The 11,593-nt window shown below is 38.8% G+C and overlaps 1 protein-coding gene across 1 annotated transcript; it reads left to right on the forward strand.

Moving 5' to 3' along the window:
* Window positions 1-2,480: 2,480 nt before the first annotated feature.
* Window positions 2,481-10,010, forward strand: LOC133554987 (UDP-glucuronosyltransferase 2A2-like). Its single transcript, XM_061904358.1, has 2 exons — window positions 2,481-2,622; window positions 6,275-10,010. The coding sequence occupies exon 2, from the start codon at window positions 6,277-6,279 to the stop codon at window positions 7,885-7,887; it is 1,611 nt and encodes a 536-aa protein (XP_061760342.1). The 5' UTR covers window positions 2,481-2,622; window positions 6,275-6,276; the 3' UTR covers window positions 7,888-10,010.
* Window positions 10,011-11,593: the final 1,583 nt, after the last annotated feature.

Raw genomic sequence — 11,593 nt, forward strand, 5'->3', positions numbered from 1 at the left:
CGACCAACTGTAGTTACTGACAGTGATTTTATGAAGTGTTCCCGAGTCCATGTGGGGATATCCTTTACACACTGATGTCGGTTTTTTATGCAGTACTGCCTGAGGGATCAAAGGTTCGTAATATCATTGCGTGCAGAGATTTCTCCGGATTCTCTGAACCTTTTGATGATTTTACGGACGGTAAATGGATGGTAAAATCCCTAAATTCTTTGCAATAGCTTGTTGAGAAATGTTGTTCTAATACTCTTCGACAATTTGCTTACAAATTGGTGACCCTCACCCCATCCTTGTTTGTGAATTACTTAGCCTTTCATGGAAGCTGCTTTCATACCCAATCATGGCACCCACCTGTTCCCAATTAGCCTGCACACCTGTGGGATGTTCCAAATAAGTGTTTGATGAGCATTCCTCAACTTTATCAGTATTTATTGCCACCATTCCCAACTTCTTTGTCATGTGTTGCTGGCATCAAATTCTAAAGTTAATGATTATTTTCAATTTTTTTTTTTTTTTTTATCAGTTTCAACTTCAAATATGTTGTCTTTGTAGCATATTCAACTGAATATGGGTTGAAAATGATTTGCAAATCATTGTATTCTGTTTATATTTACATCTAACACATATGGAAACGGGATTTGTATATACTTGTATATATACTTCTATTCATATATATATATACATTTGTTTTTATATTTATAATGGCCCCACCTACTTCCAGATCCATGCCACTGATGTGTAGCCAATTGTATATGCATGTGTGTGTGTGTTCTATTTTACACTAATGCAAGTTAAATCCCCCTTATTTAAGATTACTACATTTCAAATCCATGTTTTGTTTGATTGAATAAAAAGTACCATTCTCTCAGTACTACTTCAGCCATATTAGAGTGGTTTTAAATGATCAAACAAAAGGTCAAGAATTATAAAAGTGTCATTCGCAACTTAAATGTTTTTTGCACATGGTGAAAAATATACGGCCAATCAAAATAAACTAACACCATAACCATAACCATACTTTGTAGGGGTGTGGGAGAAAATTGATTCGAATTTGAATCGCGATTCTCACGTTGTGCGATTCAGAATAGATTCTCATTTTTAAAAAATCAAAAACATTTTTTAATCAATCCAACATAATACCATAACAATCCAATCCAATTCTAAAACCAAACCTGACCCAGCAACACTCAGAACTGCAATAAACAGAGCAATTGAGAGGAGACACAAACACGACACAGAACAAACCAAAAGTAGTGAAACAAAAATGAATATTATCAACAACAGTATCAATATTAGTTATAATTTCAGCATAGCAGTGATTAAAAATCCCTCATTGACATTATCATTAGACATTTATAAAAAAAAAAAAGAACAATAGTGTCACAGTGGCTTACACTTGCATCGCATCTCATAAGCTTGACAACACACTGTGTCCAATATTTTCACAAAGATAAAAGAAGTCATATTTCTGGTTTGTTTAATAGTTAAAACTAATTTTCATTATTGCAATCAGTTGATAAAACATTGTCCTTTACAATCATAAAAGCGTTTTACAAAAATATTCTACTCTGCTTGCATGTCAGCAGACTGGGGTAGATCCTGCTGAAATCCGATGTATTGAATGAATAGAGAATCCTTTTAAATCGGGAAAAAAATGTGTTTTTGAATCACGAATCGTGTTGAATTGAAAAAAAAAAAAAATCGATTTTGAATCGAATCGTGACCCCAAGAATCGATATTGAATCGAATTGTGGGACACCCAAAGATTCGCAGCCCTAATACTTTGCATTTAAAATAAAGTCTAAAATGAACACGCATATAATTTTTAAAATGAAGATGAGTTGAGAATGCAAACATATATTATTTAACAGGGATCCTCAATTATGTTTGTCCTTGGGCAAGATTTTTTTTAATTATCAGACATTGTATCATAACAAACAATATTCGGAACATAATATAAGTATAGTTGTAATAAGACAAATATAAAGAGTACTTCCTAAAAACATTAAAAATGTAGATGATGCAATTGACCTTGACTTGGTTTTCAACCCTGGTCTTCTTGTTTAAAGAGCAAGCTTGTTAATTATTCTGCAATCCAGCAACTCAGAGTGAAATTACCCCATTACTGTGTAGTTTGCTATAAAAGTTTATTGCTTTGGCGGGCTGTAATTGGCCCGTGGGTTGCCTATTGAAAAACCCAATTTGATTACATTGCTCATCAAGGATAACTGTCCTTTGAATCCTCATTATCAGGGCCTATACGAAGTGCAGATAAACCTTAGCGATTGTAAACATTGACCATTTCATCAACCGTTTCACCCTAAATGACTCAAAGGTCATCAATGCATAACTATATATATTACAGAGTTGCAGAGGTCACATGACGGAAATTCTTCATTGTTGAAGTTTTAGAAAATGATATCCAGATGTTGTTTGGGGCCGAGAGGCAGCATGTGCAGGATAAAACTTGGGGGTTTGGACTAACAGGCAGGCAGAACATTGGAGCGTGTCACTTTGTGAGCAGTTATACATTTACTTACGTTTGCGGACGAGAGGTCCGCCTCAACTTACACACTTAAACGAACATTCTGCATTCTTCTTTGTTAGAGGCTCACTGGACCTGAGGTGAGGATCTACTCTACTGACTTTTAAAAGTGCTTTTAAAGTATTGGTTTCTGATAGAAGTGTAATACTCGGCATTAATGGACTAGATGGATGGATGGATGGATGGATAGATAGATGGATAGATAGATAGATAGATAGATAGATAGATAGATAGATAGATAGATAGATAGAGAGATAGATAGATAGATAGATAGATAGATAGATAGATAGATAGATACATAGATAGATAGATAGATAGATAGATAGATAGATAGATAGATAGATAGATGGATAGATAGATAGATAGATAGATGGATAGATATTCAGTATTTCAACATCTTATAATGTACAATGCCTACTCCTGCCAATTAAATGTCATACACTGTCATTTGCATTATTGCATTAATTTTGTTATTGCAGACTAGAATCAATAAAGTACTATCTATCTATCTATCTATCTATCTAGCTGTAACTTAACCAGCATTAGGGCTTCCAAAGGTTGGGGGGAGGTTACTGGTGGCTGGAAGTGATCTATATGCAGTGTGAAACTCTCAGCCTGAGTTCCAGCAAGACACGGTTGAGAAAAACAAACAGTGATGAGCAATCAGTAGATGATGTATGTTTGGTGGGGTTGTCTTTTAAAACGTACATTGCTTTTTCTTAGGTCATGTAAGTAAACAAATGCTTGAATATGCTGACTGTGTATTGGTCATACATGAAAAAAGTGACCAAAAAAAGATTATATATTTTTTTATAATATTCTGACACCTGAACCAAAAGTTGCTACCTTAAGACAAGACCGCGGCCTCGCCTTGAGAAAGAACAGTATGGTGTTGTATCCTGCTTCTACATATGAAAACATTCTGACCAAAACATACTGTACACTGACCGAGTAAGGTCAAGTAGAGGTAGGAAAAAACAAACAAACAGTGCTGTGGTTTATCTTGTGTTCATGAATAAAAATGTATTAGAACCTTTCTAAAGAACCACAATAAAAAGCAGTTTTCTTTTCTACTGGCCAGTCCAAGGTCTCTTCTTTAACTATCAACTTCTGACTGACTTCTGAAAACATTCAAACCCCGTTTCCATATGAGTTGGGAATTTGTGTTAGATGTAAATATAAACGGAATACGATGATTTGCAAATCATTTTCAACCCATATTCGGTTGAATATGCTACAAAGACAACATATTGGATGTTCAAACTGATAAACCTTTGTTTTGTGTGCAAATAATCATTAACTTTAGAATTTGATGCCAGCAACACGTGACAAAGAAGTTGGGAAAGGTGGCAATAAATACTGATAAATTTGAGGAATGCTCATCAAACACTTATTTTGGGATATCCCACAGGTGTGCAGGCTAATTGGGAACAGGTAGGTGCCATGATTGGGTATAAAAGCAGCTTCTATGAAATGCTAAGTAATTCACAAACAAGGATGGGGCGAGGGTCAGCAATTTGTAAGCAAATTGTCAAAGAGTTTTAAAACAACATTTCTCAACGAGCCATTGCAAGGAATTTAGGGATTTTACCATCTACGATCCGTAAAATCATCAAAAGGTTCTGAAAATCTGGAGAAATCACTGCACGTAAGCAATGATATTACGGACCTTTGATCCCCTCAGGCGGTACTTCATAAAAAAACGACATCAGTGTGTGAAGGATATCACCAGATGGACTCAGGAACACTTCATAAAACCACTGTCAGTAACTACAGTTGGTCGTTACATCTGTAAGTGCAAATTAAAACTCTACTATGCAAAGCGAAAGCCATTTATCAACAACACCCAGGAACGCCGCCGGCTTCGCTGGGCCCGAAATCATCTAAGATGGACTGATGCAAAGGGAAAAAGTGTTCTGTGGTCTGACGAGTACACATTTCAAATTATATTTGGAAACTGTGGACGTGGTGTCCTCCGGAACATAGAGGAAAATAACCATCCGGATTGTTATAGGCGCAAAGTTCAAAAGCCAGCATCTGTGATGGTATGGGGGTGCATTAGTGCCCAAAGCATGGGTAACTTACACATCTGTGAAGGCACCATTAATGTTGAATGGTCCATACAGGTTTTGGAGCAACATATGTTGTCATCCAGCGTGGCTTCGTAGTAAAAGAGTGTGGTTCTTTCCTGGCCCGTCTGCAGTCCAGACATGTCTCCCATCAAAAATGTGTGGCACATTATGAAGCGTAAAATACGACAACAAGACCCCGGACTGTTGAACGACTGAAGCTGTGCATAAAACAACAATGGGAAAGAATTCCACTTTCAAAGCTTCAACAATTAGTTTCCTCAGTTCCCAATGTTTATTGATTGTTGTTAACAGAAAAGGTGATGTAACACAGTGGTGAACATATGCCCTTTCCCAACTACTTTGGCACGTGTTGAAGTCATGACATTCTGAGTTAATTATTATTTGCAAAAAGAAAGTTTATGAGTTTGAACCTCAAATATCTTGTCTTTGTAGTGCATTCAATTGAATATGGGTTGAAAAGGATTTGCAAATCATTGTATTCTGTTTGTATTTACATCTAACACAATTTGGAAATGGGGTTTGTAAGTTTTAGTCTATATTTTCATCTCTGCTAGTGTTTTATCATTTTTTTCCCCCCTCGATCAATGTTATTCAATTGGCGGCCCGTGGGTCAAATCCGGCCCGGGAAAGGCAATTTACCAACCCCTTAGTTCAGTTTAAAAAAAAAAGAAACATTTTTGCAGCAAATTCCTAAAACCACTTGAGTGCTCCTGTTGTATAGAGGAACTTGGACCACTGTAGATACACTGGCAGATCTTTGCATTGACATTGTAACCTTGCTAGAAAATATACAACACCACGGTTCAAAGATGTAAGGGCACCAGTTAAAGTACTCTTCTTTTCGTGTATCTATTGTAATGTCATATATAACAAAGGTGTTGCAGTAGCTTGTTTACTTCAAATGCAGTCTGTAGTCATTTGTTCAACTTCTTTAGTTATACTGGTGACGTTCCACATGGTTCCATCTTAGGTCCTCTCTTTTTTATCATAAGAGCTTAAAAAACAAACAAAAAAACAACTTGTGAGAGACTCACATTTCTGCAGCAGTTTCCTAAGAACACGACAGTGCTGTCATATAGATGCTTCGAAACTGAAAAAGACAAACGTATACATTTTTATCAAAATTGAATTTGAAAAATGTTTTTTTGTTTTTTAATTCCCATTCAAGAAACAGAAAACTGAATGACCAAAACATACACTGACTCATATGGTATCTCACAAAACACCCCCTTAGATTGTAGCCACCATTTTTGTTTGCCTGTGATTTCTTGTAGCAAATACTTTAGAAATAAAACTAGGATAATCTGTGTTCAGCTTGCATAACAGTATAGATTTACCAATCACTGAAAATTCGTCAGCCGCATGTTGGTCTCACACAGTTAAAACAATGAGGGTTTGAATCTCCGTTTGAGCATTTTTGCATGGGGTTACTGCTGTACCTTGGTCTCATTTCAATAGTAAAACATAGAAATGGTTGTGAGACTATATAAGCATATAGTTGAAGAATATAGTGAGAGCTGATACCGTAATCTGGTTGCAGCATGGTGAACTTTGACTGTGTCTTTGATTAGCAGCCTGCAGAGACAGGATAACATCAAAAATGTTTGTTCAGCCTTTTGTGTGTGTGTCTCCTCTTTAGTAATGGCGTCATATGGAGCCCTGGCATTCGTCCTGGTGTGTTCCATGACACCGCTCCCCTTGTGTTGGGGAGGGAAAATTCTGGTATATCCCTTTGATGGAAGCCACTGGATCAACATGAAAATTCTGGTGGAGGCGCTTCATTCTCAAGGACATGAAATCACGGTGCTGCGTACCTCCACCAGCTGGTACATCTCTGAGAAGTCGCCTTACTACACCTCCATCACTGTCATGATGGAGCAGTCCCAGAATATCGAAAGCCAAAGCTTCATGACCTCTTTCCTGGAGAGGTCCATCGAGATCAGACGACATCGAGGCTCGCTGTGGGCCTTTGTGGAGTTCTACAGGAACCTTTTCGGTTTCATTGGTGAGAATCAGGTGGCTGTGACCAAATTGGTGGTCAGCATTTTGGAGAATAAAACTCTTATCAAGGAACTAAAGGAGACAGGATATGATGTTTTCCTGACGGACCCGGCCTTTCCAGGCGGGGTGCTCCTGGCTCACTACTTGAAACTCCCCATGATCTTCAATGTACGCTGGCTTTTCAACGGAGAAGCCCACTTTGCCATTGCTCCATCTCCTCTGTCTTATATCCCGGAGCTCTTTTCCCATCACTCTGACAAAATGAACTTGTTTCAAAGAATGAACAATATAATCTATCACGGTGTTCTGTTTTACATGCACCACTATGTCGCCAATCCTCCATACCAGGTTTTGTGCGATAAGTATTTCGGCGGCAATGTCAGCGCCATGTCTCTTATACAGGGAGCCGATCTCTGGCTGATGAGGATCGATTTCACCTTTGAGTTCCCGCGTCCCACCATGCCCAATGTGGTCTACATAGGAGGCTTTCAGGGAAAGCCCTCCAAGCCTCTGCCGGCAGATTTGGAGGACTTCGTGCAAACATCCGGTGAACATGGCGTCATCATTATGACTTTAGGAACGCTGCTCGGCGACCTGGGCCCGGAAATATCAGAGATCATCGCCTCTGCCTTTGCCAGGCTCCCTCAGAAGGTCGTGTGGAGACATCTCGGGAGGAAGCCCGCTGCTCTTGGTAACAACACCCTGCTTGTTGATTGGCTTCCTCAGAACGACTTACTGGGCCACCCTAAGACCAAAGTCTTTGTCACCCATGGGGGTACTAATGGCATATACGAGGCAATGTACCACGGTGTGCCAATTGTGGGCATTCCTCTCATCTTTGACCAGGATGACAACATGGTGCGGATGAAGGCAAAGGGAGTGGCTGAGATCGTTGAAGTGACAAAACTGGATGTGGAATCTTTCTTAGGTTCCCTGAGGAATGTTCTTGATCCGCAGAAGCCTTACAAACAGAATATGATCAAACTATCCCAACTGCATCATGACAAACCCATGAAGCCCATCGACACTGCCACCTTCTGGATAGAGTACGTCATGAGGCATAGGGGAGCTCCACATCTGCGCACAGAGTCGTACAAGTTGCCGTGGTACGCCTACCACTGTCTGGATGTCATTGGTGTCTTGGGAGTCTTCTGTCTTCTTCTTGTAGCATCTATTTGGATTTCTTGCAGATGTTTCTGTAGGTACCTAACCAGATCTAAGACATCCAAAATTAAATTCAAGAGACAATAGAAAACCAGATGATAAATTAGGCATGAGCACACGCGCAGCATGACACTTAGTGAGTCATCTTCAAAACAGGAATTTGTGGCTGTGGCTCTTTGTTTTTTCCCCCTACATTTAAAACACTTCCTTGTGGTCTAGAGAACATGTAATGGTGGTTCTTTGGTCAAAATGTTGCTCAGATTATGGTTTACGGACCGCATTCAAGTTTCTTTCTGACCGTCTCTTCAGGATGCGTCGTTTTGTGGGCAGTCTAACTCACGCGCCAACCACTGCATCCATGTTGTGGTTTTTCGCGCTTCCATATTTAGTCTACTGACAGATATAAGTTAGAAGTATATGCTACTTTTTTTATTGGAGATGAAATGGAGGATGCATGAGCATTTACTCGACGCTCTGACATGCACAAGGATCCCCTGCTGACCTCTGATGGACTGGACTCTTACATTATTAACCGTATCCACTCGGCATCCTCAATGCGCTCAAACCTCTACTTTATTTGGAGATATCTGCAGACGTAACGTATGGCAAAATCTGTCTCTAAAGTCTCAAATTCCAAACAGCTCGTTTGAAGCAATTTTTGAAGAAGGCAAGTTTGTTTCATAAATATTTTGGCCATGCTTCTAGGGTTGGATATCAGATTTTTGGGACTTAATCTGAGCTCAAATACACAATAACAGGTACCAACAGGTGAGAACAGTTTGCATAATAGCACTCCTTCAAATTGTTTCCCGTAAGTCTATTATTACCTTCAGTAAAATGTACAAGGCCTCTAAGGTATTGCAGGTGACAATTGTGACACAGGCGCATATATATATATATATATTTTATGTATATATATATATATATAAATATCTATAATGTTATGTATACATACATGTATGTATGGCTGTATGTATGTATGTATATATGTATGTATGTGTGTATATATATGTATTTAACATACATATATGTGTATGTATGTATGTATGTATGTATGTATGTATGTACAAACCCTGTTTCCATATGAGTTGGGAAATTGTGTTGGATGTAAATATAAACGGAATACAATGATTTGCAAATCATTTTCAACCCATATTCAATTGAATATGCTACAAAGACAACATATTTGATGTTCAAACTGATAAACATTTTTTTTTGCAAATAATCATTTACTTGACAATTTGATGCCAGAAACACGAGACAAAGAAGCTGGGAAAGATGACAATAAATACTGATAAAGTTGAGGAATACTCTTCAAACTTATTTGGAACATCCCACAGGTGTGCAGGCTAATTGGGAACATGTAGGTGCCATGATAGGGTATAAAAACAGCTTCCCAAAAAATGCCCAGTCTTTCACAAGAAAGGATGGGGCATGGTACACCTCTTTGTCCCTAACTGAACAAGAACAACGTTTCTCAAAGTGCAATTTCAAGAAATTTAGGGATTTCAACATCTACGGTCCATAATCTCAGCAAAAGGTTCACAGAATCTGGAGAAATAACTCCACGTAAGTGGCATGGCCGGATACCAACATTGAATGACCATGACCTTCGCTCCCTCAGACGGCACTGTATCAAAAACCAACATCAATCTCTAAAGGATATCACCACATGGGCTCAGGAACACTTTAGAAAACCACTAAATACAGTTTGTTGCTACATCTGTAAGTGCAAGTTAAAGCTCTACTATGCAAAGCGAAAGCCATTTATCTACAACATTCAGAAACGCTGCCGGCTTCTCTGGGCCCGAGATCATCTAAGATGGACTGATAGAAGTGGAAAAGTGTTCTGTGGTCTGACGAGTCCACATTTCAATTTGTTTTTGGAAATATTCGACATCGTGTCATCCAGACCAAAGGGGAAGCGAATCATCCAGACTGTTATCGACGCAAAGTTCAAAAGCCAGCATCTGTGATTGTATGGAGGTGCATTATTGCCCAAGGCATGGGTAACTTACACATCTGTGAAGGCACCATTAAAGCTGAAAGGTACATACAGGTTTTGGAACAACATATGCTGCCATCTAAGCGCCGTCTTTTTCATGGACGCCCCTGCTTATTTCAGCAAGACAATGCCAAGCCACATTCAGCATGCGTTACACCAGCGTGGCTTCGTAAAAAAAAAAAAAAGAGTCCTTTCCTGGCCCGCCTACAGTCCAGATCTGTCTCCCATCGGAAATGTGTGGCGCATTATGAAGCGTAAAATACGACACCGGAGACCCCGGACTGTTGAACGACTAAAGCTCTACATAAAACAAGAATGGGAAAGAATTCCACTTTAAAAGCTTAAACAATTAGTTTCCTCAGTTCCCAAACGTTTAATGAGTGTTGTTAAAATAAAAGGTGATGTAACACAGTGGTGAATATGCCCTTTCCCAACTATTTTGGCACGTGTTGCAGGAAGCAAATTCTAAGTTAATTATTATTTGCAAAAATAAAAAATAAAGTTTATGAGTTTGAACATCAAATATATTGTGTTCGTAGTGCATTCAATTGAATATGGGTTGAAAGGGATTTGCAAATCATTGTATTCCGTTAACATTTACACTCAGCATCAAGGGTTGAAATTGTGGGTTAAATCACCATAAATGATTCCTGGGCGCGGCCCCGCTGCTGCCTACTGCTCCCCTCACTTCCCAGGGGGTGATCAAGGGGATGGGTCGAATGCAGAGGACAAATTTCACCACACCTAGTGTGTGTGTGACAATCATTGGGACTTTAACTTTAACATATATATATATATATATATATATATATATATATATATATATATATATATATATATATATATATATATATATATATATATATATATATGTGTGGGCTTCACGGTGGCAGAGGAGTTAGTGCATCTGCCTCACAACATGAAGGTCCTGAGTAGTCAGGGTTCTGAGTAGTCGGGATATTTCTGTGTGGGCTTTGCATGTTGTCTCCGTGAATGCGTGGGTTTCCTTCCGGGTACTCCGGCTACCTCCCACTTCCAAAGACATGCACCTGGGGATAGGTTGATTGGCAACACTAAATTGGCCCTAGTGTGTGAATGTGAGTGTGAATGTTGTCTGTCTATGTGTGTTGGCTGCGATCCATCCATTTTCTACTGCTTATTCCCTTTGGGGTCGCGGGGGGCGCTGGTGCCCATCTCAGCTACAATCGGGCGGAAGGTGTAGTACACCCTGGACAAGTCGCCATCTCATCGCAGGGCCAACAGAGATAGACAGACAACATTCACACTCACATTCACACACTAGGGCCAATTTAGTGTTGCCAATCAACTTATCCCCAGGTGCATGTCTTTGGAAGTGGGAGGAAGCCGGAGTACCCTGAAGGAAACCCACGCATTCACGGGGAGGACATGCAAAATCCACATATATATACACATTTATATACATACATATATACATACGTACATACATATATACATATATATGTATATGTGTGTATTATATATACATATATGTGTACATATATATCTATATCTAAGTGTGTTTCATTAATGCTGCAGTTTGTTGTTGATATATATCAGGAATCTCAATGTCGCCCTCTGCTGGTCAAATGAGGGGAATGAGCTGTGACAAATAAATATGGTCAACATTTTGCACTAAAATGTAATTGGTATTTAAAAAAATATATATATATATACATTAAAACGTTAATAATTGAAGTCTTCTTCTATTTTTCCTTTTCGTACATTGTTTAATTAAGATTTATTTCTGGTTCCAAAAAGAGTTGTTCC

The sequence above is a fragment of the Nerophis ophidion genome, linkage group LG06 (genome assembly GCF_033978795.1).
Source record: "Nerophis ophidion isolate RoL-2023_Sa linkage group LG06, RoL_Noph_v1.0, whole genome shotgun sequence".
NCBI classification, from domain to species: domain Eukaryota; kingdom Metazoa; phylum Chordata; class Actinopteri; order Syngnathiformes; family Syngnathidae; genus Nerophis; species Nerophis ophidion.